The 25,210-nt window shown below is 31.0% G+C and overlaps 1 protein-coding gene across 1 annotated transcript in view; it reads right to left on the bottom strand.

Moving 5' to 3' along the window:
• Positions 1–25,210, bottom strand: part of LOC133321508 (uncharacterized protein CG43867) — a 62,041-nt gene that overhangs the window by 13,588 nt on the left and 23,243 nt on the right. The window contains exon 2 of the mRNA XM_061530595.1: positions 3,759–4,964. Within this exon, the coding sequence (XP_061386579.1) occupies positions 3,759–4,955 (1,197 nt within the window). The 5' untranslated portion in view covers positions 4,956–4,964. The remainder of the gene's footprint in view (positions 1–3,758; positions 4,965–25,210) is intronic.

Genomic DNA, 25,210 nt, shown 5'->3' with positions numbered 1-25,210 from the left:
TTGTGGTCAAATTCTTAAAGAAGATCGAAGTCAACCTGCAAAACACAAACCACCATCTATGGATAAAGTCAAATTCGTAGCTTAAGCTACATATGGAGACATGGCTCTGAACATTCTAATACCAAATAGGACGTGAGCCAAGGAGGAGAGGAGTTAATTGGAAAAAAAAAGGAGAGTTATGTAAGTAATCATTAAGAATGATCTAGAGTTAGAAGTTTATAGAATAAGATACGAAAGTATAAAAGATACGAAAGCCTTAAGGCTCGTAAAGTTTAAAGAGTATGTATAAGTACTAGTTTGTTTAAAGACTCGCCTAGCATTCCAAATGCAGCGATAGTTATGAAACAGTACGTAGTCTCCTTCATTGTAAGCCATATGGCATAGGAGAAAAAGATTTTAAATTTAATTTTATACTGTAACCATTAAGTATACCGTACAATGAAATGATTTTCTAAATAAGTGACTATTTTCAAATCAAATCAGAAATCTTTGCCAGTGTGTAAAGTGTCGTCCGCCAGTATTACTAAGTATTAAGTGTCAGTTAAAGTCCGAATAATCAATAAAGTCTGCCAACACCCCATATTAAAACTGTGTTTAATTTTTGTGGGCTTCGCTGAACGTAGAAATAATTAAATAACGACTGAACTTCGCTTTATTAACAAGTAGTTATTCCTCACTTCTTATTGATATGTTATACTGAAAATGGAAATTTTTTAAAATATAATTTTAAGCATACATTTACGATGATTAACAAAAGAGCCTCAATTTTGATAATATATATGGAAAATCAATATAAAAATTCATTGCCCTATAAAATTAACAAAAAAAGCAAACTCTCCAAGATAACTTTGTTTTCAATTGGTTCTCTTTTTAAAGCCCACATTTAGGCTGTCACATCTACACAACGTATTAGGTTAACGCAAATGACCCTAAAGTTTCTAAATCATTACACTTTATGGCCACAATAATAAAAACCTTCAGCACCCTCAATCATCTTAAAACTTTCAAAGCAAAAAAAAAAAAAAAAAACTTTACAATGACTTTTAAACTTTATATTAACATTTCAAATAAGAATGAAAGAAAAAATGTTGCATACTTATAGGAGCGGCAAAAATGGCCACTTGCCTTTTATAGTTAAGTTTATTAACACAACCTTAAGTATACTTATGGCCACCTATCACAGTGGGAAGTTCAGCACAGAAACTTCATCACGTTTTGGCATTTGAATGGGGATTTCAAACAATACAAGGAAGAAGCAATGGAATAATTTATTTGAAGTATACAAATTTTGAAGTGCCTAGGGAGAGGGTCATCATAAAAACGGGAAGAGAGAGAATAGAAAAAAGTTTTTTTTTTAAGAATAGATGTAAGGGAGGAAATGGAAAGGGACAATTTTCTGGGATCATAGGAAAATTTTATAAAACAATAAAATTAACATTTTTGTGGAAGAAAGGTTCAAATAAATGCTATAAATTCCATAGACATCAAATATTTGTAGTGTGCTTTCAGGCATATCATTCATAAAGTATATTTTCTGGGCAGATGTAGTTCAAGGAATTAAAAAATATAATTTGCAGATGTCGTTTTATTGAAGTGTCAATCAGTTACTTTAAGGAGGTATTTTTTTGTAAAGAAGTCTTGCAGAACGACTTTTACAAATAATTAAAGGGGTTTCAGAACGTCGAAGTCGCTGAGGGTGGATCTTCTATAGATAGAAGTTTTATAAGGGACAAAAATTCTTCTAAATGGTATTATATAATGAAGAGGTCTTCAAAAAGGTTTTGGTACGTAAATTAAAAAAATAGACATTTAATATTTGTTGTGTGATTTTAGGGGCACCATTCGTGAAGAACATTTCCCTTGCAGATATGCTCCCAAGAATTTAAAAATATAAATGTTTACAGAACGCGTATTTTTCTAAGTGTCAATCAGACCCTTCAAGAATATATTTTATATACTGAAGTCCTGCCGGACGTCTTTTAAAAGCAATAAAAGTTTTTTTTCAAACAGACGAAATCTTTAAAGGATCGTCTTTTAAAGATAGCGGTCTTCTAGGAGACAAAAGTCCTTCTAGATGGTATTCTATAGAGAGGAACTCCCCAAACAAGAGTTGCCCAGAAATATTTGTAGTGTTCATGAAAAATATGTTTGGACAGACATGGTTCAATGAATTTCAACTTTTAGGTTGTATATAGAGAGGATTCCTCCAAAAGAGGGCTGGGTACATAAATAAAAGAAATAAAAAGAACTTATTTCAGAGAATCTGCTATTACCTCTCTAAGAATAACTTCTGAATATAAAAAACCCTCCTGCAGTTAGAAATCCTTCAAAAATATCCTGTACGTAGCGGCTAGAGTTGAGTAGTTCGGGAACGAACTATTTCATTGGAACTATTCCGAGAAAGGAACGAACGGAACTAGTGAATCAACACGGAACTATGTGAGCGAAAAAAAGAACGATAAAAAGAGAGATTTAAAGGAACTCGGAACTATATGAAGCAAAGGAACTATATTAGGAACTAGTTCCTTTTAAAAAGTACCAACTAAAAAAAAAATGGCGGTATTTTAGGCATTGAAACCCTGAAGTGTCAAATACGAGACACTTCGGTTCGAAAATGCGATTGAGACCTTTAAAATACATTTTCAGTGAAGAAGAGCCAGAGAATATAATGTTTCAAATTGCCGGCCTTTTCTTAAAATAAACGGAAAATCGTTCAAAATCTAGATTAAAATCGGGCTGTAGAAAACAATCCAGAAAACCTAACAAAAATACTACTAGCTCTATCGTGGACTGAAAAATATACATGATTATCGAAGTGCTTCGAATTTTACGCTGATCAAAAATTTTGGGGATTTGAGGGGGAGAGGTACCAACACATAATTTTTGGCGATTCAAATCCTTAAAAACTGAAATTAAAATATTGTTGCCTACTTTCAGGTCCTATTTAAAAATGGAGAGTATTAAAAATATCAATGCCTAATTATTGATGTTTCAATAACTATAAAAATTGTAATGCATTCTTTCAGGAGTTTTCTTCAAAATATTGTTGTTGCCTACTATCGGGTGCTTTCTACAAAAGTCAAGTTGCAAGTTTTCACTACATTAAATTCCAAGTTTTCACTACATTAAAAAGTTCCCATATAATATTAAAAAAATCAAAGCCTAAGCATTGCGGTTTCAATCACTTTAAATTTTATAATGAATACTTTCAGGAGTTTTCTATAAAATATTGTTGCATACTTTCAGATACTTTCTGCAGAAGCAAACTTCCAATATAATATATTGAAAAGTTCCCATATAATATTTAAAAATAAAGATGGAGGGTATCAAAAATATCAAAGCCCAATTATTGACGTTTCAATCACTATTAAAATAGTAATGTATACTTTCAGGGTTTACTTCAAAATAGTGTTGTCTTCTTTTAGGCAAAAGCAAAGTTTCAGTATAATATTTAAAAAAAAATCCCACATAATATTTTAAAAAAAGGAAGAGTATCAAGAATGTCAATGCCTAATTATTGACGTTTTAATTAATATAAAAAAATGTAATGCATACTTTCAGGAGTTTTCTTCAACATGTTGTTGCCTATTTTCAGGTGTTTTCTGCAGAAGCAAAGTTCCAATATAACATTAAAAATTTCCCATATAATATTTAAAAAAAGATGGAGAGTAGCAAAAATATCGTTTTAAAATTTCTAATGCATACTTTCAGGAGTTTCCATCAAAAACTAAAATCCGTTTCAAAAAAACCCAACTTACCCCTTTAACTGTTGCATAAACTGGCACCGATATATCACAGAAACCACCACTGGCTGTTTGTTGTTGTCTCGTTGGCATTTGAGGTGTACCGGGAGTTATGACACCACCACCCCCATCATTTAACGAAGCAGGAGTATGACGACCATGATGAACATTATTTAGGGTATTCGAATGACTATTAGCACCGCTAGTCGATTCTTGAATATCTGGCGGCGGTGCCTGAGCTGACTGTGAATGACTACTTGTGGCGCCACCACCACCATTTTCAGAACTACTCGCACCGGCCAAACCATCATTGGCCACTTGATAGATTTTCGCCTCCCACGATGGGAAACGATGTAACGGTGGTGTTGGTGGTCTTGGTACTCCACCTATTTCACTGGTAGTTGTTGTGGTGCTGGTGCCACCACTGGCCATTAGAGCAGGATTATTTTTCATCCAGGCTGGCATTTTTTCACATGATGGTGTATAGATTTCGGCATAATCATGCGCGGTATCTGTATCCGAACTATCGGGGCGACCATTTTTCGCACCGCCACTTGCGGATTGTTTTGATATGCTAGCTAAGGGGGCGAGGGTGAGACCATCAACGGCCGCCACCAGATTACGTTCCAACTCAGTCGGCTCCATGGAGAGATTGCGACGATGCTGGTGATGTGGATATGAGGCGGTTAGGGGGCGATTTATAATCTCTTGGGTATCTAGACTTTCGCTGCGACGACGATTCTCCTTCGAGGCGGCAAACTCCTGGACATCCAGACTCAAACTGTTGCGAACGGGCCCAATGACACTGTGTCGATTCGACTGATTGGCTATGTAGTTTTTCAGCAGTTCCAATTGTTGATTGCACTTTTGATTTTGCTCACGCAATAGTTCATTTTGTTCCTCGAGGTCACGGAGTTTATTGTTGACCCACTCTTTGATTTTGGCCGCCTTGGCTTCGATTTGTCGGGCGTCCTGCAGTCGTAATTGACGTTGCTCCTCTACTTGGATTTCTAGTGAGGTTATGACTTTTTCGGCTTCAGGATGGGCTGGAAGACTTGTGGATTGTTGTTGTTGACTGGCAGTTACTGGTGATGTATTGGCTGGAGTTTGAGGTTGTTGCTGTTGAAGGCCTTGTTGCTGTTGATTGGTTGAATTAGTTGTGGTGTTGGCTGTGGTTGGTGGTTTAGGCCATTCACTCAACCTTTGTTCCATAGCCCGCACCTGCAAGGAAAAAAATAAAAAAGAAAAACAATTATTATAAAAAGTGGAAAAAACACACCGACACAAAAAGAAGTTTTAAAATACAAAAGTTTGTTGGTAAAAAATTCCCAGACATGAACTTGTAATTTCTTAAAATATTCAAACTCTCCACCTACTATCTTTCGTGGCATGGAAAAGTTCTTTGTATTTGGCATTTCCGTTTCCTCGTTTACCATTTCCTTCCATTGCACACGGAAATACATTAACCATTTGTACTTGGAAAGCAGTCTGCCATTGAAAATTAAGTTCTTATGTGATTTTCCACACTTAGCATTTGTGAAGACTTTTGTTGCCTGGTTCCATTGCATACTTTAAGGGGTTTGCACAAAAGTAATTAAACAATTCGCCTGTCTGACAAAGGAATGGAGAGAAAAAATAAACAACGACAACGAAACACATGGGCTATGTGCATTTCGTTATTTTATGCAGCGTGTAATTTTCAACTCATAAAATAGGTTTCCTATGGCAAAAAAAAACAGAACTTTCCATCTGTTGGCAAAATTTAACTTAACTCCCTAAGATATGCTAAATGGAACTTGCAAGGTGGTATCTTTGTTTTTATTTCTTCGAGATGATCATGAAACGCCTGATTTTATGCTCCACACATCTCACATCTTGCCGAGTAATTATTATGTTATCCTTAGACATCCACCGGAAAGTTTGTTAAGTAAAATGCGGATAAAGATAACAAAATGTTAATGGTTTCTTCTCGGAGTCTTTTTTCATCTATTCATGGCTGTATCTCTCATTTGCAAAACAACAAAACGGAAAAAATCAACCGGAACAATGAGGTAAAGAAGCAAAGAAACAAACAAAGCTTCATTATTAATCCCCACACGTAATATGAATATCGCAAAGTATACCGCACTTAACGTGCACATTTTGAAATCATAAACACTCACCAAGAGCTGAGGAGCAGTGGCGCAAAGTATTAAGGCGGAAAAGTTTATATTGATGGCTGTTAAGTGCATGCACCATGGAATTCGTTGGAAAATAAGATTATGCACTTTTCCAATTTGTTTTAGAAGAGTTTTAAATAGTTAAATGGAAATTTGTATTTGGATTTTTTTCGATTAAAGAATAAATGGAGATTTGAATTTTTATATTCTAAATTAAAAAAGTTAACACAAAAAGTAAAAATGCTGAAAATACACTTTGGTTAAGGTTGACGTATACGTTGCGTGGGCAGTTATACGCCACATGGTACTGTTAACCAAATTATCCACAATTTCAGAGTTAGTCGAACAACCAAATATTTAAAGCTTTCAAATTATATTTATACACCAATTCTATTTCCATACTTTTTTTGAAATTTAACGAAAAATCAATGTCCAGGTTTGTAAACTATTTCAATTTCAAATATTTAACTCACGCCAAAAATGACAATACTACTATTAGAAAATCACAATACTACTAAATTATTTTAATAAATTATTTTATTTTATTATTGTATCTTGTTCTATATTCTCCTAGTTTCATTCTAAAACGAAATTTTATTTAAAAATATTCATTTATTAATAAAATATTTAAACTTTGAAATTAAATTGAAGATTTTAAACAAATAAATCTCTGGCGTTATCTGGGTTGAATGGTAGACAGAGATGAAAAGAGAAATTGATGATTAATAAATTGTTTAGATAAACAAATTAAGACTACACTTTAAAATTAGTATTCAATGAAAATATACTTTGTTTAATATTGGCGTATACGTTACGCCAGCAGTTATACTACACATGGTACTGTTGAAGAAATAATCCATAATTTCAAAGTAAGTCAGATTATTTCAATTATATTTGTATATTAATTTATTTTTTAAAACTTCTTGAACTTGGAAGACAAAATCTGCCAGTTTCGCAATTTATTTAAATGGTAGACAAAAAGTAAATTGTGTGTGAATCGCTTAAAGAAAAATACACACTTTTCTATATTGGAATATTAAAGTATTTGTGTTTGATTTGTTTCAAAAATATTGTTAAGTGGTAATATTTATTTTGTTTGTGGCTTTGTGTCCTTAACACACGTAATATGTTTTGTAAATTTTACTAGAAGACGAAGATGTGTTTCAGAACCTAAAATGGACTTTAACCACTTAAAGAAATGACACAAATAATTTCAGATAATTTGTTTTGGACTTTGAAAATTGTGAAATTTTGAAGACTTCGAATAATTTTCCTAATTAGTTTTTGGACTTTAAAAATTGTGCAATTTTGAAAAATTAGCTGCAATTTATTTTAGTCACAACGTAGCGTATACGTTGTGACAATAATTATACGCCACATGGAACTTCAAAATAAATCATTAATTATTCCAGAAGTTTCTTTTTGTTAATTGTGGCAGTCTTTCTTACTCTATGATTACCAAAAGTCGTCGAAAATATAGAAACATTTTGGTTAATATTAGCATATACGTTGTTGCAACAATTATACGCCACATGGAACATAAAAATAGAAACAAAATAATTAATAATATTAGATAGTACTTTTTTTGTTAATTGTGGGCTCCAAATGATTTTTAGAACGAGTCTTGGGTTTTGAAAAGTCGCCATAAATATACCAGAATACCTGATATTTATTTTGATTAGAATTCGCGTATACGCTGTGACACAGTTATACGCCATATGGGACTGTTAAAGATAATTTTTGGAATAATTGTAGACTCTAAATGATTTTCAGAAGTGTGTTTTTCGGCTTTGAAAATTGTGGTATTGTTATGCATCATATTAATAAAATTTAAGGCATATCAGTTTTTTAATAATGAAATGGTTATGCAGAAATGTTAACAGTAAAATATGTTGTATAAACAGTACAAAGAATAAATGCAAACTTTGCTATAAATTTCGTATTCTATGAGTCACAAAAACACGTCGAAAATCTGTAAAAATACCTGAAATTTATTTTGATTAACAGTGGCGTATACGTTCCGACAGCAGTTATACGCCACATGGAACTGTTAAATTAATAATCTATAATAGCGGATAAGTTTTTTACATTAATTGTGGACGTCAAATGATTCTTAGAACCAGAATCTCAGGTTTTCGGATCTGACAATCGTGGCCGTGTAATTCACAATGTGGATTAAAAATTAAGACTTTCAAAATACATGGTAATCATGGGCGTAAAGGTTGTGACAACAATTATACGCCACATGGAACTGTTAAATATTCACGTATTTTAGGTATTTTTTTTAATGTGGGCTTCAAATCATTTTCAGAATGAAAAGGAAAGAAAATATTTATGGAATTTTAAATATCTGATTGGGTTTCAGAAATTTCGGTTTGAAAATGAATAAAAAAATTCCGATATTAAATGATAATTTTAATTATCAACAATACATGGAATGTATCCCGGTTAACCAGGGACGTATACATTCTGACAACAGTTATACGCCACATGGTACTGTTAAATAGTCAATATATTTTTTTAAATTGTAGGCTCCAATTATGGTAGAGTTATGCACTATATTGATAAAGTTTTCCTTTTGATTATCAATTTATTGTTATCAAACTGAACATTTAAGTCAAACCTATGTTTAACTATGCAAAAAAACAAAATGAAAAATATATTTATGGAATTAATAAAAAACTGATTGGATTACAATAATTTTGGTTTGAAATTCCGATTGATGAATAAAAAATCTCCGATATTAAATGATAATTTTAATTATCAACAATACATGGAATTTATCCTGGTTGACCAGTGGCGTATAAGTTCTGCCAACAGTTATACGCCAGATGGTACGGTTAAATAAATAATTCATAATATAATCGATATTGTTAACGATTTTTATATCGTTTTCAAATTGTCAGGTGGAAAAATATCCATGAAAATTAGTACACAATAAAATTAAAATAGTTTTTGAAATTCTGAATGTGACTAATAAAATGAATTAAGTTTCCATGCACATTTAAAAGTGACGAAAAATCCCATAAAATTTCCTTACTCCCAGGCAACTTTTGGTTTGTAAAAAAGTATTATTTTTAGTAATTACAAATATTTACAACAATAAAATTGATTGAACACCTAGAATGGTGCCCTTCTAAAAGTGAGGAAAATTCCCATAACATTTCCTTCCTTTCATGCAGGTTTTTTTTTTGTAAAAAACTAATATTTTTAGTAATTAAAAATATTTACAACAATTTCAATAAAATTCATTGAGCAACTATAACTTGTTATATTTAAAAATAGATTACTTAATATTATTTTAAAGTTTTGCGTATACGTCGTGACAACACTTATACGCCATATGGGACGGTTAAATAAATAATATTGTCTCCAAATTGTCAGGAAGAAAATTATGCAAGAAAATTAATTAATTAATAAACAACAAATTAACAAGATTCTTAGCATCTTTTAATATAATGAAAATTCCAATAATTCCTTCCTTTCCTTTCAAGCAACCATTTATTTGTTAAAAAAATCTTTTATTTTTTAAAACTTTCCAACAAAATTCCTTTAGCACCTATACCAATGCTAAAGTATTAAAAATAAATTTATTGATATTAATTAAACGTGGGCGTATACGTCGTGTCGATAGTTATACGCCACATGGTACGGTTAAATAAATAATTCATAATATCATCGATGTTGTAATCGATTTTAATATTAATTCCAAATTGTTTTGAGAAAAATGTAGGCAATGAAATTGGAATAGTTTTCGAATATTTGAATGTGACTAAAAAATAAATAAATCAGTTTATAAGCTCCTATATTATCAACGAAAATACCAATAACTTTCCTTTTATTTTTGTTAAAAAAGATTAAATTAAAAAAAAATATTTTTTAGCAATTAAAACATTTTATTAAATGGTACAATACAATTTTTTAACACCTATAAATATGCTACAAAATTTAAAAAAGCATTCCTTAATATAAATTTTAATTCATAATCCACAATAATATTTCACTTGAACAGAAGAAATAAATTTCGCCCCCTTTTTCAAATCAAAATATTTTACATATTTTTTTGGCATTTTTGTTATTATCTCTGTAAAATATTATTCTGAATATATAATAAAATTCCTTTATGCTATTAAAAGATTATGTGGTCGTAAAGTGTGCTGTGACCCTAAAATTAAGTCATGAGTAAAATGATTTTGCCTGTTGAATATGCAATTTCATGATGATATGCCATTAAAAACGTTATGAAAGTAATATGTTAATGCTACGGACTAAAAGTATGCAATGAATTTCTTTCGAAAAGAATTGACGATGTCATGGAATGTGCGATAAGAGGGAATTTTAATTTTATAATGTGTGAAGAACTTTGCGGGGAAGGTTTGAGGATTTCCATGGTTGATAACAATTTAAATTTGAATAAAAACTCTTAATAATAAATTATATAATAAACATTTTAAATAGTTGGGTAGAGAAATAGGAAACTCAACTCAAAATTTGTGAATGAATATTAAGAAAATTCTTATTGAAATTTATGGTTATCTTTTGGGGAATTTTGAATTTTCTACTGAGAAATATTTTTTGAATTTTATTAAATTAGTGTTATATCATTTTTAGTTTTAATTTGTTGTTTCAAACATATTATTATATATTAAAGTGTTTATCTTAGAAAAGTGAAAGTTTCTTTACTTATAAAAATATGTAACACCTAAATGTATGCTATGGATTTATTAGTTATTATTTTGTTTTATTATTACTCGAAATATAAATATATTCATTTTCAAAATGCATATCCTAAAAGTATGCTATAGTTTTTAATTATTTAAAGGGAAACTTATCTTTTCTCCATCTGCCAAGAAAATGCAATTTATTTATTATTCTGGCAGCATTTATTTATAAGTTATACAACTAAAAGTATGCTTTAGTTTCTTTTCCCTCTGTGTAGAAATAATTTCACCCAATTTATCACCCAGAAATTTAACCTTTAGTTTGATTTATTTGCTTCAATGATATTGTGTTGTAATCCACTTCTACTTCTTTGATCTACGACACCCACCTGGTTGTGAATTCGACATTTGTTTTATTACCAGTTTCCCTCCTACTCCCCCCAAAGGTATGCACTGAATAAATGCGAAGTTATTTATTTTGGGCATACCAAAAAGCTTCTACACAAATTGTAATCAATTTTTAAGCTAAAAGCCATAATAAATCTACTTAAATGTTTAGTTTATTTTGTTTGTGTGGGTTTTTTATTTTTTTGTGGGGGAGATTTCCGTAGAAATCCCCAGTTTTATGAATGTAAATAGTTTTCCAGACTCAAGGGTAATTTAGTTAATAATATATAAAGTTTTTTTCTAAGGGGATTTTATAACATTTTAGCTTGTTTCTTTTTTGCTCAACGCCTAAAAGCATGCTACAATTTCTTATATTTTTAATTTGGGGAAGTAAATAGTTTTACACACTCCAGGGTAATTTAGTTAAGAATATATAAAGAATGTTTTTCTTGAGGAATTTCATAACATTTTAACTCCATCCCCTAAAAGTATGCTACAATTTGTAATATTTTTATTTGGGGGAAGGGGTTTCGGATTGTATTTCCTTTCTTGTTCTTATCACTGAAAACCGAGTACATATAATCCCCCGCAACATTTAATTTCCGTTCCCCCTCCCCCTCCAAAAAACAAAAACAACAAAAAGCAGAAAAAAGAGGAATTCTTTTTGTTTGTTTCTTTGAAGGCTTTTGAAGTGCGTATGAAGTTCGAAAACCATAAAACAAAAATAAAGAAATCTTTAAGAAGAAATATGAATTGCAGTGACACACGCACACACACAGCCATCGATTCAGCCAAAACACTTGAGACTTTTATTATGTTGAACGCATTGAAAATGACAGAACGCGTGCCATTAATATCGGCAACATGAGCAGCAGAAGCAGCATCGGCCACAAACGCAAACAACAATAACTTTTAAATGTAGAAGTGGTACTGGGAGAAATGGGGTGGTAGTAATATAAACAAACACATTGATAAGGTCTACGCTGACACATCTGCCAGACTACTCTTCCCCCACCCCACAAAAAATGTGGTGGCACAGTGTTGCGAAATCACAAAGTCGCCTGATTTCCTACAGTAGAAATAACTTAAAATCGTTTTCAATTATTGTGGCGCCCAATTGATGATAAGGCGACATAAATATATATATATATATACACCTATAACTATGCTATAACATTAAAAAATACATTTCTTGATATTAACTTAACTTGGGCGTATACGTCGTGACATCAATTATACGCTAAATAAATAATTGAAAATATCTTCAAAATTTTGAAAGATTATTATATTTTAGAGAAAAAACCTTGTCAGCTTCTTGCTACTAAAAATTAATGCAACACCATGAAATACTGTTCCGAGACTCCACAAAATCTGTTCCTGGTCAGCGTAAAATTCTAAGCTAATTAACACTAGATTGCCGAAGGCGGTCATTTTGACCGTTTTTCAATTTCAAGTACAAAAACAACTGTGCATATAATGACACTTTTTATAAATTTGGTGACTTTTGTACCACATAGAATTACGTTTATTATAAAAAAGTCACCAAATTTTAAAAAACTGTGTCATTATATACACAGTTGTTTTTGTACTTGAAATTGAAAAACGGTCAAAATGACCGCCTTCGGCAATCTAGTGTTAAGAAATGACCAACGGATTGTTGAACATTTTAAGTTATTTAAATCGCCTGGAATTGTTATGGCGTTCTATGTTATTTTCTTGATATTAATTATATAACTTGGGCGTATACGTTGTGACAACAGTTATACGCCACATGATAAGTCTAAATAATAAATTGAAGATAACATCAACATTTTAAATGATTTTTAGATTTTTGGGAGAAAAATCTGTCAGATTTTGCACCTAAAAATTAATTCACAGTAATACCTTGGATTTTTTTATATAAATTTCGCCGCCTATGGATAGACTCTGAAAGGTATGTTTCTAATAATACCCGCCTATGGATAGACGCTGAAAAAATATTTTTTTAAAAAACTAACGCCATTGATAGGCTCTGAAAAAAAATTTTTAAAATAAACCACGCCTTTGATAGGCTCTGAAAATAATTTTCAAAAGAATCCACAAATATGGATAGGCTCTATGCTATGCTCTGAAAATAAAACAAATATTTTTAAAAAAGGGTAAGGGTAGGATATATAAATTCTTTGAAAAACCGAGCCTATGGGTACGCCCAAAAATGGTTTGAAAGAAATTCACTCGTACGGGTGCACTCTAAAACTTATTTTTAAAAACTCATAAAATAAGTTTTCAAAAGAATAGGTTCCAAAAAATATTTTTAAAAAATTGCTCGTCATTCTAATGTTAAGATTTTTTGTTTTTAATTTTAGTTGGAGTTTTAGCCAACCATTTTCAAATTCATGTTTATAGATAGCCTCTCAAACAAAAGGCATGAGTCGATTCAATGTTCTATTCCACTCTTTAGCCTTGTATGGCTCCTATATAGAAGTCTAGACGGAACATAACCAGAAGAATACCCCGTAACGTATAAGTGTTGTCACTACTTATACGACTCTGAAACTTTTTAGTATTGATTTTTGATTTTTAATATTCGGAATGTTAACCTAAATATTTTCACTCTTTTGATTCGATTTTATATTAATATATATATATATATATTGAAATATTTTATAATACATGTATTATTCATTAATTCTTTAAAAAATTTCAAATAGTGTGTCTTTTGTTTAGCCACTATGTAAAAATCACGTTGAATTTTTGCTAACTCGAATGTCCACCCCTTACCCAGGCCACTTCAAGGTAATTTATTTTTTCCCAACTACTGTAACCACATATATTGCAATAACATAGATAAAATAAACACTTCAAATAATTTATATACTGCGGATGCTTATGGAGCATGGAGCGCACACAACATCAACTAATGGTACTACTACGGCTACTACCACCACAACAAAAATTGCTGAAGCCGCAAAAAAAAATCAAGGGGAAGTTGTAAATTTCCTTCTTGCTGGATAAACAGAACCAACAACAATCACAACAAAAAGACAGCATTTTTTTCTGAGATATTATATAAATAACTAGCAGATGGAAATGTATCAAATGCATGAATTGTATATTTGTCTCCATGGAAGTAGTAGGAGATGTTGGGGTCACATAATAATTTATTTTTTGTTTTCCCCATCCTAACACTCCCATGAAACCCTCTCTGTATCCACGACCCCTAAATAAAGTTTCAGTTTCCTAGTGATTTTCTTAGCAACAAATCATAGCACATTCCGCCATTATCTTAACATAATTGATTTCTATTTGGCCAATGAATACAAAAACATCAGAGAAAAGTTATGTGAGTGTGTGTGCATTAAATTACTGACATAATGTTTTGTTGGAGGGGGAAATACAGAAATAAATATTTTGATTATGTGGCCTAGTTTCAATATAACAAATATTTTGATTGTTTGGAAAATAATATTTTCGATGACCACATATCGAATATCAATAGAGTGTTTGAGGAGAAAGGAAGGGGGAGCAGCAATTAACGCCATGATTGATACAATTTTGTAACATTAGAAGCAATTATAATTTTAATTTATAGCAGAGAGAACGATGATATTTTCTTTGAATATAATTAGCAAAAATGTTGTCGTTGTTTAATTTAATATTTTTTATTAATTTATTTATTAAAATTCAAAGATCGAACAACCTACAATATTAAAACTAAAAACGTTAAAAACTAAAATTGTATATTGAAGAGTATCACGTGACGTATAAGTTTTGTCAGTATTTATACGCCTCTTAAGCTTGATGGAATTGATTTTTTAATATTTTTATTAATGTAAAATGCATAATGTACAATAAATACAAATATTCACAGATCATAACAACCTACAACTACGTAAAAAAATTAAAATTTAATGTAGTGCTGTACCACGTAGCGTATAAGTGTTGTAAGTACTTATACGCCTCTGAAACATTTTAGGTACTGTTTTTTAATATTAGGAATGTTAATCTAAATATTTATACTCTTTTTTATTTAAATGAATATTTTTGAAGTATTATTATTCTTGGACTTTAAGTTTATTATTTAGAATACGATATATTTTTTTTATTAATTTATTTTTTTCAATTACATGCAGATATTCAAAGATCATAACAATCCACAATTTCGTTCAAAAGTTAAATTTAATATAGAAGAGTACTTCGCAACGTGTTGTCACTACTTATACGCCTCTGAAACATTTTTGTCATTGATTTTTTTATTTTAGAAATATTAATCTAAATATTTTCACTCTCTCTTTATTTTATTATGCTTTTTTTATTATTTTTAACAAAAAAAAAAAAAAAAAAAAAAAAAATATTTTGTTTAGTTTTTTGCATAGTAGAGCATAGTTTTGTCTTAACAATAAATTGATAATTAAAAGGAAAAAAAGGTATTTCCAAAATCATTTGAAGCCCACAATTACAAAAATCGTGAGTTATTGAATATTTAACACTTCCATGTGGCGTATAATTGCTGTCACAACTTATACGCCCATGTAAACCAGAGAAAATTGCATGTATTGTTGTAATTTCTATAATTTTTTAAATATAAATATGAAACCAACTTAACTAACTAAAAAAGTAAATTTTTGTGCGTACTATCGATTTGACAACGATAAATCGGTATATAAATTTAATTTGGAAGGCCACAATTTTCAGAGCCGAAAACCTCAATTCTGAAAATCATTTATGCACACAATTAATATACAACATTTATCAAGAATTATTGGTTATTTAATTACAAGTTCCATGTGGCGTATAACTGCTGTCATAACGTATACGCTAATTTTAATCAAAAAAAAAAAAAAAAAAAAAAAAATTTCGGGTTCCTTGTATATTTTCGACGTCTTTTATTACTAATAGAAAATAAAATCAATTCTGAAAATCATTTAAAGCCTACAGTGAACACAAAAAATTATCGTAGTATGAAAAACATTATTGGAGAAGATTTTTGAGGAAGATTCATATTTTAAAATCGTCCTCATATAAATGAAGTATAGACCTGTTCTCAGCATTTGAAAAATTTGAGTGCCCATTTTCCCACTGCGAACAACAAATTAATTCCCAGAAAATATATTCCCATTATTTACATGATTCCCATACAAAGGTACCGCTTAATTTTTTGTAAGGTGGAGTTTCTGACCCAGTTTTCCAACCGGAGTCTGATTAATTTTCTGAGAGCATAAACAACCTACTAGTATGCAATGTACTATGAGATATAAGATAGTATTCATTTAAAGATCCTGAACATTTAAAAAATTTTGAATAGCATAGGAGGAAGGTTAGAAGAAGTTCATTACGGCCCAATATAACGCCATTTTTCCTGTTTATTATATATTTTTACGACTATTTTCGACCATTTCATTTATTTTTTATCTACTTTAGTAAAATAAAAAACAAATTGTTCCCAAAATGCATTTGCCTAAAAGTATGCTATACCTTTTTACATGTATCTTTCTATTCCCTTCATTTCCGTTGAGCCTACTGCATTGGTTAACCTCACAATTGGCCACAAAACATAAAATTGTTTTCAAATTTTCCTTTTTGTTACTCGTTTTTTTGTTGATGCTGTTGTAAATTCCCATAAAATTGGTTAACCTAAAAAAATGTTGCTGTTAGTTTTATGGTCTGGTGAAATTTTTATTTCTACAGATTGCTTTCCACGCAAAACGGGGTCACTTCAATAAATTGGGCTGTGGAGGTATACAAGATATTGGAGGAAACGAAGATATGGTAGGATTCTAAATTAACTTCCGATTGGAAATGCCTTGATTTGATTTTCGTTTTTAAAATTTATAGCCTATCTTCAGGTGCTGCATGGAATTCAAATTTTTTGGGCATACCTTTTGGGGGTGAAGGCAAAAGTGATTTAAAGGGCAAAGTTTTTGTTGGCTTTTAAATATTACTTTTGATGGGAAAATCTTTAAAGAATTTGTTGGAAATTGCCTTCATCAATGGAATAGCTAATAAAATTTGTTGGGAAAATGAATTCAAATTCAAATGTATTGGCATACTTTTTGGGGTGAAGGGAAAATGATTTAAAGAGCAAAGTTTTTGATTGCTTTTAAATATTACTTTTTACCAGAAGATATTTACAGAAAATTTTTGAAAATTGCCATCATCAATGAAATAGGTTACAAATATTTTTGAGAATATGATGTATCATAAAAAATGTGCTGCATAGATTTGAAATATATTGGCACACTTTTAGGGATAAAGGGAAAATGATCTAAAGAACAATGTTTTAGATTGTTTTTAAATATAATTTTTGATTGGAAGATGTTTAATGAACTGTTTAGAAATTGCACTCATCAATGGCATTGCTTATAACATTTTTGAGAAAATAATTCATTGTAAAAATATTTCTTTTGATTTTCCTTTTTAAAATGTATAGCCTATCTTCAGGATGGATGTAATTCAAATGTATTGGAATACATTTTAGGGTGAAGGGAAAATGATATAAAGGGAAAAGTTTTAACTAGATTTTAAATGTTAGTTTTGATTGGAAGATGTTTAAAGGAATGTTTTGAAATTGCCCTCATCAATAGAATGGATTTTGAGAAAATAATTCATCGTAAAAATTTTAAACTTCAAACAAGTTTATTACAACTTTGAAAACTTTTTTCTTTGTGTAGGTTTAAATGTCTGCTTATCGATGCTGTTATTTTTTATTTCCCTCCCTTTTGATTTTCTTTCTTTTTTGCTTCCATCATAAAATATTTAATATTTCCGATCACATACCCAATACAATTTGTTGAGGTATTTTTTATCTTTTGTATAAACGAGACAGTTATCTGTGAAATGCTGGGCTCAGCTGATTTTCTTCGGCAATAAAAGTAATAAACATTTAGTAGCGCTTTTGTATTCAACTGTCGAGTTTTATTTTAGGATAAGACGGCAGTTATGTGCTACTTTGTTATTTTTCTTGCCGATAATATAGTATAGCATTAGGGGCCAGGTGAAGTTATAGAAAGTACTACGGAGTCATTTAAAGAAATTTTTAAAATGTTGATTTTTTTATAACTTTTGATAATATTAGTTTACAAAAAATCGAAGTGATTTACTCAGTTTCTGTAAGGTAACTTTCTACGGATTCAAAGACCGAAATTATTTAATTTTTTTCTAGGAATCTAAATTAAATAAAAATTACTAATATATTTCTTTTTAATAATTCCTAATCTTAATAAGTTAATATTAAAAAAAAGATTATTTCTTTTATGAAAAGCTTATGCACATAAAAATCTTTCTTTTTTTGCTTATATCAGCTAATACCTTTATTTGCAACGAAATTAAAGATAAACACAATCAATGACCGAAGTATAAAATGTTACCACCAAAAAATGAGAATAGCAAACAAAAAAGAGAAGACATCAAATAACCCCAACCTTTTATTGAGAAAATCAACACCCCTCTTCCCAAGTTATAAATATGGCCATAAAACCACACCGATAAACTGGTATCAAATGGATTTGAAAAAAAAAATATATATATATATAAAGAATTCCAAGATTTGGCATAAAGTTATCTAAAAGCATTAACACTTTGTTATTTAGACAACAAAATTTATGAGCAGCTTATAGCCATGTGAGAATACTGCTGATAAGAGACAGAAGGAATTTGGCAAATGGTTTAACTTTAATAAACGAAATATTAAAAATGTTTAAAGGCTTTAATCTTTGGTACAAAGAATTGAATTACTTTTTTAAATCCTAAAAGTATGCTTCACGTAAAAATATTTAATAAGTGGACCTTGATTTAATGGGTCATACATTAATTCTGGGAAGATTTTAGCAAATTCCGTTACCAAACCCTGTTGCACATGTACAGCTACAACTTCTTGGATTTTTGTTATTGAGAATAGGATTAACTATACCCCCAAATATTCCCTATTTTGGCAAAAATATTTAATCAAATATACTATTATTTTGTTTTCTCTTCCTACCAAAATTATAAATATTGGTCCACTTTTTAGGATAGCTTCCATATAACGGTCCATAACAAAATTATAACTTAGTATTTCGGATTGGCATTGGATAGTAAATCTTGTTACCAAAAATTATGTGTATTGGCCCACTTTTTAAGGCAGGTCCCATATAAAGGTACCCCTTAAAATTCCATATTTTGGAAAAATTTACTGTAATTTGATATTTTGGAATTCTCATAGGGTAGGGAATCTCTCTAACAAAAGTTTTCAATTGACGATGATTCGGGTAGCCCTCCACACAACGGTACACCCCATGATATGTTATTTTGGGGACCTTGGGCACCGTTTTAATCTAAATAGATACGTTTTCCCCTATGAAGTACCTAGTCCAGTTTTCCTATCAAATAAAGTACCAAATTTTTCTAACAGACAATTTACAATGACATAATCACCATATGACCATGCAAAACTTCTTAAAAAGGTCGGTAACTTCCTTTTTAAGAAATTTTGCATGGTCACCACATAGTGGAGGGTATAACCAGTTCGGCCCACTGTTCACCAGAAAAAATTGATTTAATAAGTGGTCCACAAACAAACTCTACTTTTTAATATATTTAAAATGTACTAATTGGGCGAAGCCGTGGGGTCTAAACGTAAATCCGGACAAAACGGAAATATGTCTCTTCACTAGAAAGACAAAAATAGGACAGTATGAAGAACCAATCTTTCAAAACAAAGTGATAGCAATATCAAATACCTGGGTGTCATCCTAGATAGACAAATTAGATGGAAAGACCACATACATCAACGGGTCGAAAAGGCACATAGATGCTGGTCTTTCTGTAGAAAAGCCGTGGGCTCTAAATGGGGTTTCAACCCAAAGATGGTACACTGGATCTACAAGAGCGTTATTAGGCCAATTCTAACTTAATCTGGTGGACAGCAATAATGTAATAACACTCCAGAAAGTCCAAAGAACTTGTTGTCTAGGCATATGCGGGGCAATGCGGACAACACCAACCAGGGCACTGGAAACTATATTGTATATACACGCAGTTGACATCCAAATAAAATACGAAGCGGCCATCGCAGCTATAAGACTTAAAGCCATGAACGAGGGGATCGACAACGGACACTACACACCGCACGAAAATATACTACAGGCTACGATCGGATACTCAATTAACCACTTTGAGTCAGATCGAATACCTGAAACAAGAGTAATCACATTGTGTGAAATCCTGATACCGGACAGAGACTCAAGGAGCAGCGGAACACTAGCACATGTGCCTCCGGGGAACTGTTGTTACACGGATGGCTCGGGAAAGACGGGACTGGGATTTTTAATTGAAGAACCGGGAACTGAAATCTCACTTCGCCTGTCAGATCACAACACTATCCTACTGGCGGAGGTTCAAGCTATAACGCAGTATCTGAGATGGTTAAGGTCTAACTTTGGGCATAATAACATAAATATCATGACAGATAGTAAAAATGCTATTAATGCAATAACATCCAAAACAGTTACTCAAAAACTGTACTGGAATGCATAAAAACAATAAACAAATTCTCACGACACGGTCTTGTACGTATAATATAGATACCGGGTCACTCAGGAGTCATAGGAAACGAGCTAGCCAACCAACTCGCCAGACGTGCTACGGACCTAATCAACATAAATGTGAACAGTGCAAAACCTTTTAGACAACGAAACGTTGGAACATTTCCTATGCCACTGCCCGGCTTTTGCATGCATCCGAACCCAATTCTTGAAAAACGACACTATTCCTTAACTTAATGACCTAAGGGGGTGTGAATGGAAAATACTAAAGGACTTCTGTAAAAACACAGACCAAATAAAAAATTTAAGAATAATTCCAATCTAAATACCTTTCCTCCCTAGAGCGCACAACAGGCCTCCTATGGCTTAAGTGTATGTCCCATAATGTACATGTGGTGGTTTAAACCACCCCTAAACCAACTCTGTTTAAGTTAACTTAACTATTTTATGATAACTGTGACCTATCCATTGACTCTGTTTAAGTTAAAATCGTTCTTTTCTCAGTTAACAGTGCTCTGTTAAATATAAAAAGTGTTAACAGGGTGCTTTGGAATTTCTTTTAAAGAATGTATATTTTAATTACCGAAAAAAGTAATTCTTGTACTAATATACCCTTTTTTAAAATAACTCTGTTAACGTTAACATGGCTCTGTTAAAATGACATTAGTCATTCAAATTGACTCTGTTAAAGTTAATATGACCTTTTTATAATTAACAGTGTTCTGTTAAGTTTTAAATATTATTACATTGGATTTTTGATATTTATTTGTAGGGATCGAAATTACTAAACTAAATGTGTTAAAGTTAACATAACTGTGTTATGATAACATTGCCCTTTTTAATTCACTCTGTTAATGTAAAAATTGATCTTTTCTCAGTTAACAGTACTCTGCTAACTATACATAATATTAACAGGAAGCTTTGGAATTTATCTTAAAGGATCATATAATCATGGAGGTCAGGTTTTGAGTTTTTTTTATAGTAAGTACTAACATAACCGTTAACATGGCTCTGTTAAAGTAACAGTGCCCTTTCAAATGAACTCTGTTAAAGTGTGTTATAATAACAGCGCCTTTTCCAATTTACTCTGGTAACGTTCAAATTGCTATTTTTCTCAGTTATCAGCGCTCTGTTCACAATACTAACAGGGTGCAGAATATTAACAGGGTGATTTGGAATTTTTTTCTTGCACATTGTTACGCCTTATTGTTTTAGGTGTTTTTTAAACTAACTCTATTAACGTTAACATGGCTCTGTTAAAGTAACAGTGTCCTATCAAATTAACTCTGTTAAAGCGTGTTAAGATAACAGCGCCCTTTCCAATTTACTCTGGTAAAGTTCAAATTGCTATTTTTCTCAGTTAACAGTGATCAGTTAGCAATACTAACAGGGTGCACAATATTAACAGGGCGTTTTGGAATTTTTTTCTTGCACATTGTTACGCCTTATTGTTTTAAATGTTGATTGAATGTCATTTAATTGTTATGGAAGAGATTTAAACCGGAGAAATTAGTTGATATCCGGATATACAATCAAGAAGTCTTAGGTCAGCATTAAGCCTATCGAGCAGCCAGTCTGATGTAAATAATGTGTATAGGAAGAATATTTAAATGTGGTGAAATGTCGGCCTGAAAATTATTATTATTATTCTTGAATTCTAGCATCGGACATATCCTTCACACAAACGTATGGACATAATTTCTCATGAAATGTTCAAAAAACAAGTAAACCTGTCAGATTAGCTTGAATTGTAAGTTTACAGTACGTTTACATTTATCCCCAGTGGGTTTCAATTGTCATTTCCTTTGCATATATGTCAAATAAATCCTCATAAAGTAGGTTAACCCGGTAAAAAGTTCTAATGTACAAGGAGTTTTACAATTCAACAGGCAAAAATTCATTAAACCAGTTCTATACGATGATGAAAAGCCTTATTCAGATTTATCATTGTCATAATCACACGAAAATGTCCTCGATGTAATTATATTTTTAGGCAAATTGCTTTTTCAAGTCCTTGTAAGGACCACAACACATGCTTGTATGTCGAACCGTAGCGTGTACACTTATATTAAAAAAGTCAAATTTACAGTGCAAATATCAGATGGCACTCTCGTAGTTTATAGTTTTTGATCAGTCCAGTCAAACTTTAGGATGGAGATGCCAGATGGCGCTCTCGTAGTTTATAGTTTATGAATAGTCTAGCAATGCTTTGCATACTTTTAGGCGATATAAATAATATCCTCTTTAGACATGTTTTTTTGTAAAATAAAAGTAAAAGAATATATAAACAGTTTTAATATTCATTATACTTTTTAAATACATTAAAGTTATAAAGATTTTAAAATTGCATTAAAAATCATATTTATTTTCTGGAAAAAAATGTTGATGTTTATTCTCCTGACTTTTATATGAATTTAAAACATAACTTTATAATTCTTATAAAGTTCGTTTTTAATTTATGCAGCAGCATGGCCAACATATTTCCATATGCTACTCTATGAATTTTTATGGACATTTTCGTACATCATAAAAATCTAATAAATTTTTTGGTTGTTCTTCTTCACCATTCTCGTTTACAACAAAAAGGGAACGGAACAAAAAAATCTCTTCACATTGAAGGAGTTCCAAAAAAAAAAAAAACAAAACAAAATTCTTAATTTCACAGAACGTGCTTTGGCATGAATTTGAAATCGGGTTGGAGTGGTGGTGTTTTGTATTTTCTTAAATATGTTTTCCTCATGAAAATCTCCCAGGCAAAGGGAATGCATAATCTCATTTTATTTTCAACAAAATCTATCAATGATAAAAATAATTTGTTTGTTTGTCCAGTGAGTGACTTTTATGAATGAAATTGAAATATATGATGTTGTGTGGTTTCATAAATTGTATTGTAGGTAAATTAACATAATTTATGTTTGTCAATGTTTGGGTGTTTGTTTTTTTGTTGTATTTTTAATTTGACTGTTCTGGACAGCCATTGAGTGTTATGGACTGCAGATATTTATCTGAAATAGACAATACAATTTATTGCCAAAATATGCCATAAAATATGACAGCGAACATAATTTGTGGTTAGTTGTGGATTTATGGAAAAATGGAATGTAATTGCAATATTTTTAGGGGGAGTAATTGAAACAAAATTTATTGGAGGTGGCCACAAATAATGTTGGATTAAAAGGAAATGGTAACATTATATGTTATTATAAAATATTTCATGTGATCCTAGAAGTATGCAACATATTTCGTTTGAAATTGTAAGAACATATATAAAACTTGGAATCTAGTTTTAATAGATCAATAGATCCTACGGCCCTTTCAGTTTATTATTTTATGTTACTTGACCTTTTTCCTGGCCAAAATAATGTTGGATTAAATAGAAATAGTTCCATTACGTGGTATTATAAAATATATAATATGATCCTAGAAGTATGCAACATTTTTCGTTTTTAGAATAAGAAAATATATAAAACTTGGAATCTAGTTTAAGTAGATTGAATATTGGTCCTAGATCCACCTTTATGTATACCGATCGTCATATCTCGACTAGCTGAATCGATCTAGACATGTGTGTCCGTCCTTCCGTCCATTATAATTTGTAAACACGATACAGGCCACAGTTTTGAACCAATCTTCACGAAATTTTGGCATGTAGGATGGGTTCTGGCCAATGAAGACCCCTATTGTTTTTGGAAAAGATCGGTTCATATTTAGGGGATGAAATGGACCAAAAACTTTATTTTTGTCGGTTTTTCTGGTCGCTCCAGAGGCCCCAATTATGGCGAATTTGCATGGAGAAGGGGATCGGGCCAAAGAATAAGCATGCCTGTTTTGATAAAGATCGGTCAATATTTAGCGGGTCAAATGGACCTTAACTTTTGTTTGAAAAATGAAAAAAATTGTATTCTATAGCGTATATATTTACCACTGAAGGACATAGATCAGAGAAGTTGATAGTATATCCAAGAGGAGTGGTTTTAAATTCGTTTTAAATTGAAACATTTTTCCTATAACAACGCTTGGTCAAGCTTTCATATCCTAAACATATGCTACACTTTTATTTCGAATTTGTCAATTTAAACAAAGTTTTCAAATATTCAGAAAAAATAAACTAAATCGATTATATTAAAAACTTGTTAGCAAGCAAATATAACCATCAAAGGAGATTAAAAAAAGAACATTGAAAAGGTGGACTAGTGATGGTTTTGGTTCCCAAACATGTGCTACAAAATTTTGGTTGACAGAAGTTTAAACCAAAAAAAGAACAATTTAAAATTTGTACTTAAAAAAATCAAACAAAGTAGGAGAAGAAAAATAAAAACTTTTCTCTTTCTCTCTCTCTCCCTCTCTTCCTTTTACTACTTAATGTTGGCACCTTAAAATATGCAAAGATATTTTTTCGGGAATGTTTTTATTGCCGATGTCTTTTTTGTTATTCCGCCATAAAAATCTCTGAACAAATAAAATGCAAACTTTTTTTCGTGTGCTGAGATTTTAATGTTATTTTTCGTATTTTCTTAATGGCTTAAGTTTAGCTAAAGGCAAACGAAGTTAAGGCAAAAAAATCAAAACGAAAACTGCATACACGAAAAACGCCAAGTTTTTCGTTTCGTTTTAAACAAGAATTATTGCATACATTTGGGCATATAATTACATATATTTGAGAGTTGTGTTTTCTGTTTCAAAATAAAAAAATGATAGTTGAGAAAAAAAATACGACTTGCCAGATAATACATTGCCAAGAAAATATTTAGTTTTGGGGT

This window comes from Musca vetustissima, unplaced genomic scaffold, assembly GCF_032173495.1.
Source record: "Musca vetustissima isolate MV318-11 ecotype Yass unplaced genomic scaffold, APGP_CSIRO_Mvet_v1 utg23914, whole genome shotgun sequence".
Taxonomy (NCBI): Eukaryota; Metazoa; Arthropoda; class Insecta; order Diptera; family Muscidae; genus Musca; species Musca vetustissima.
This window is presented reverse-complemented; position numbering and strand designations above follow the sequence as displayed.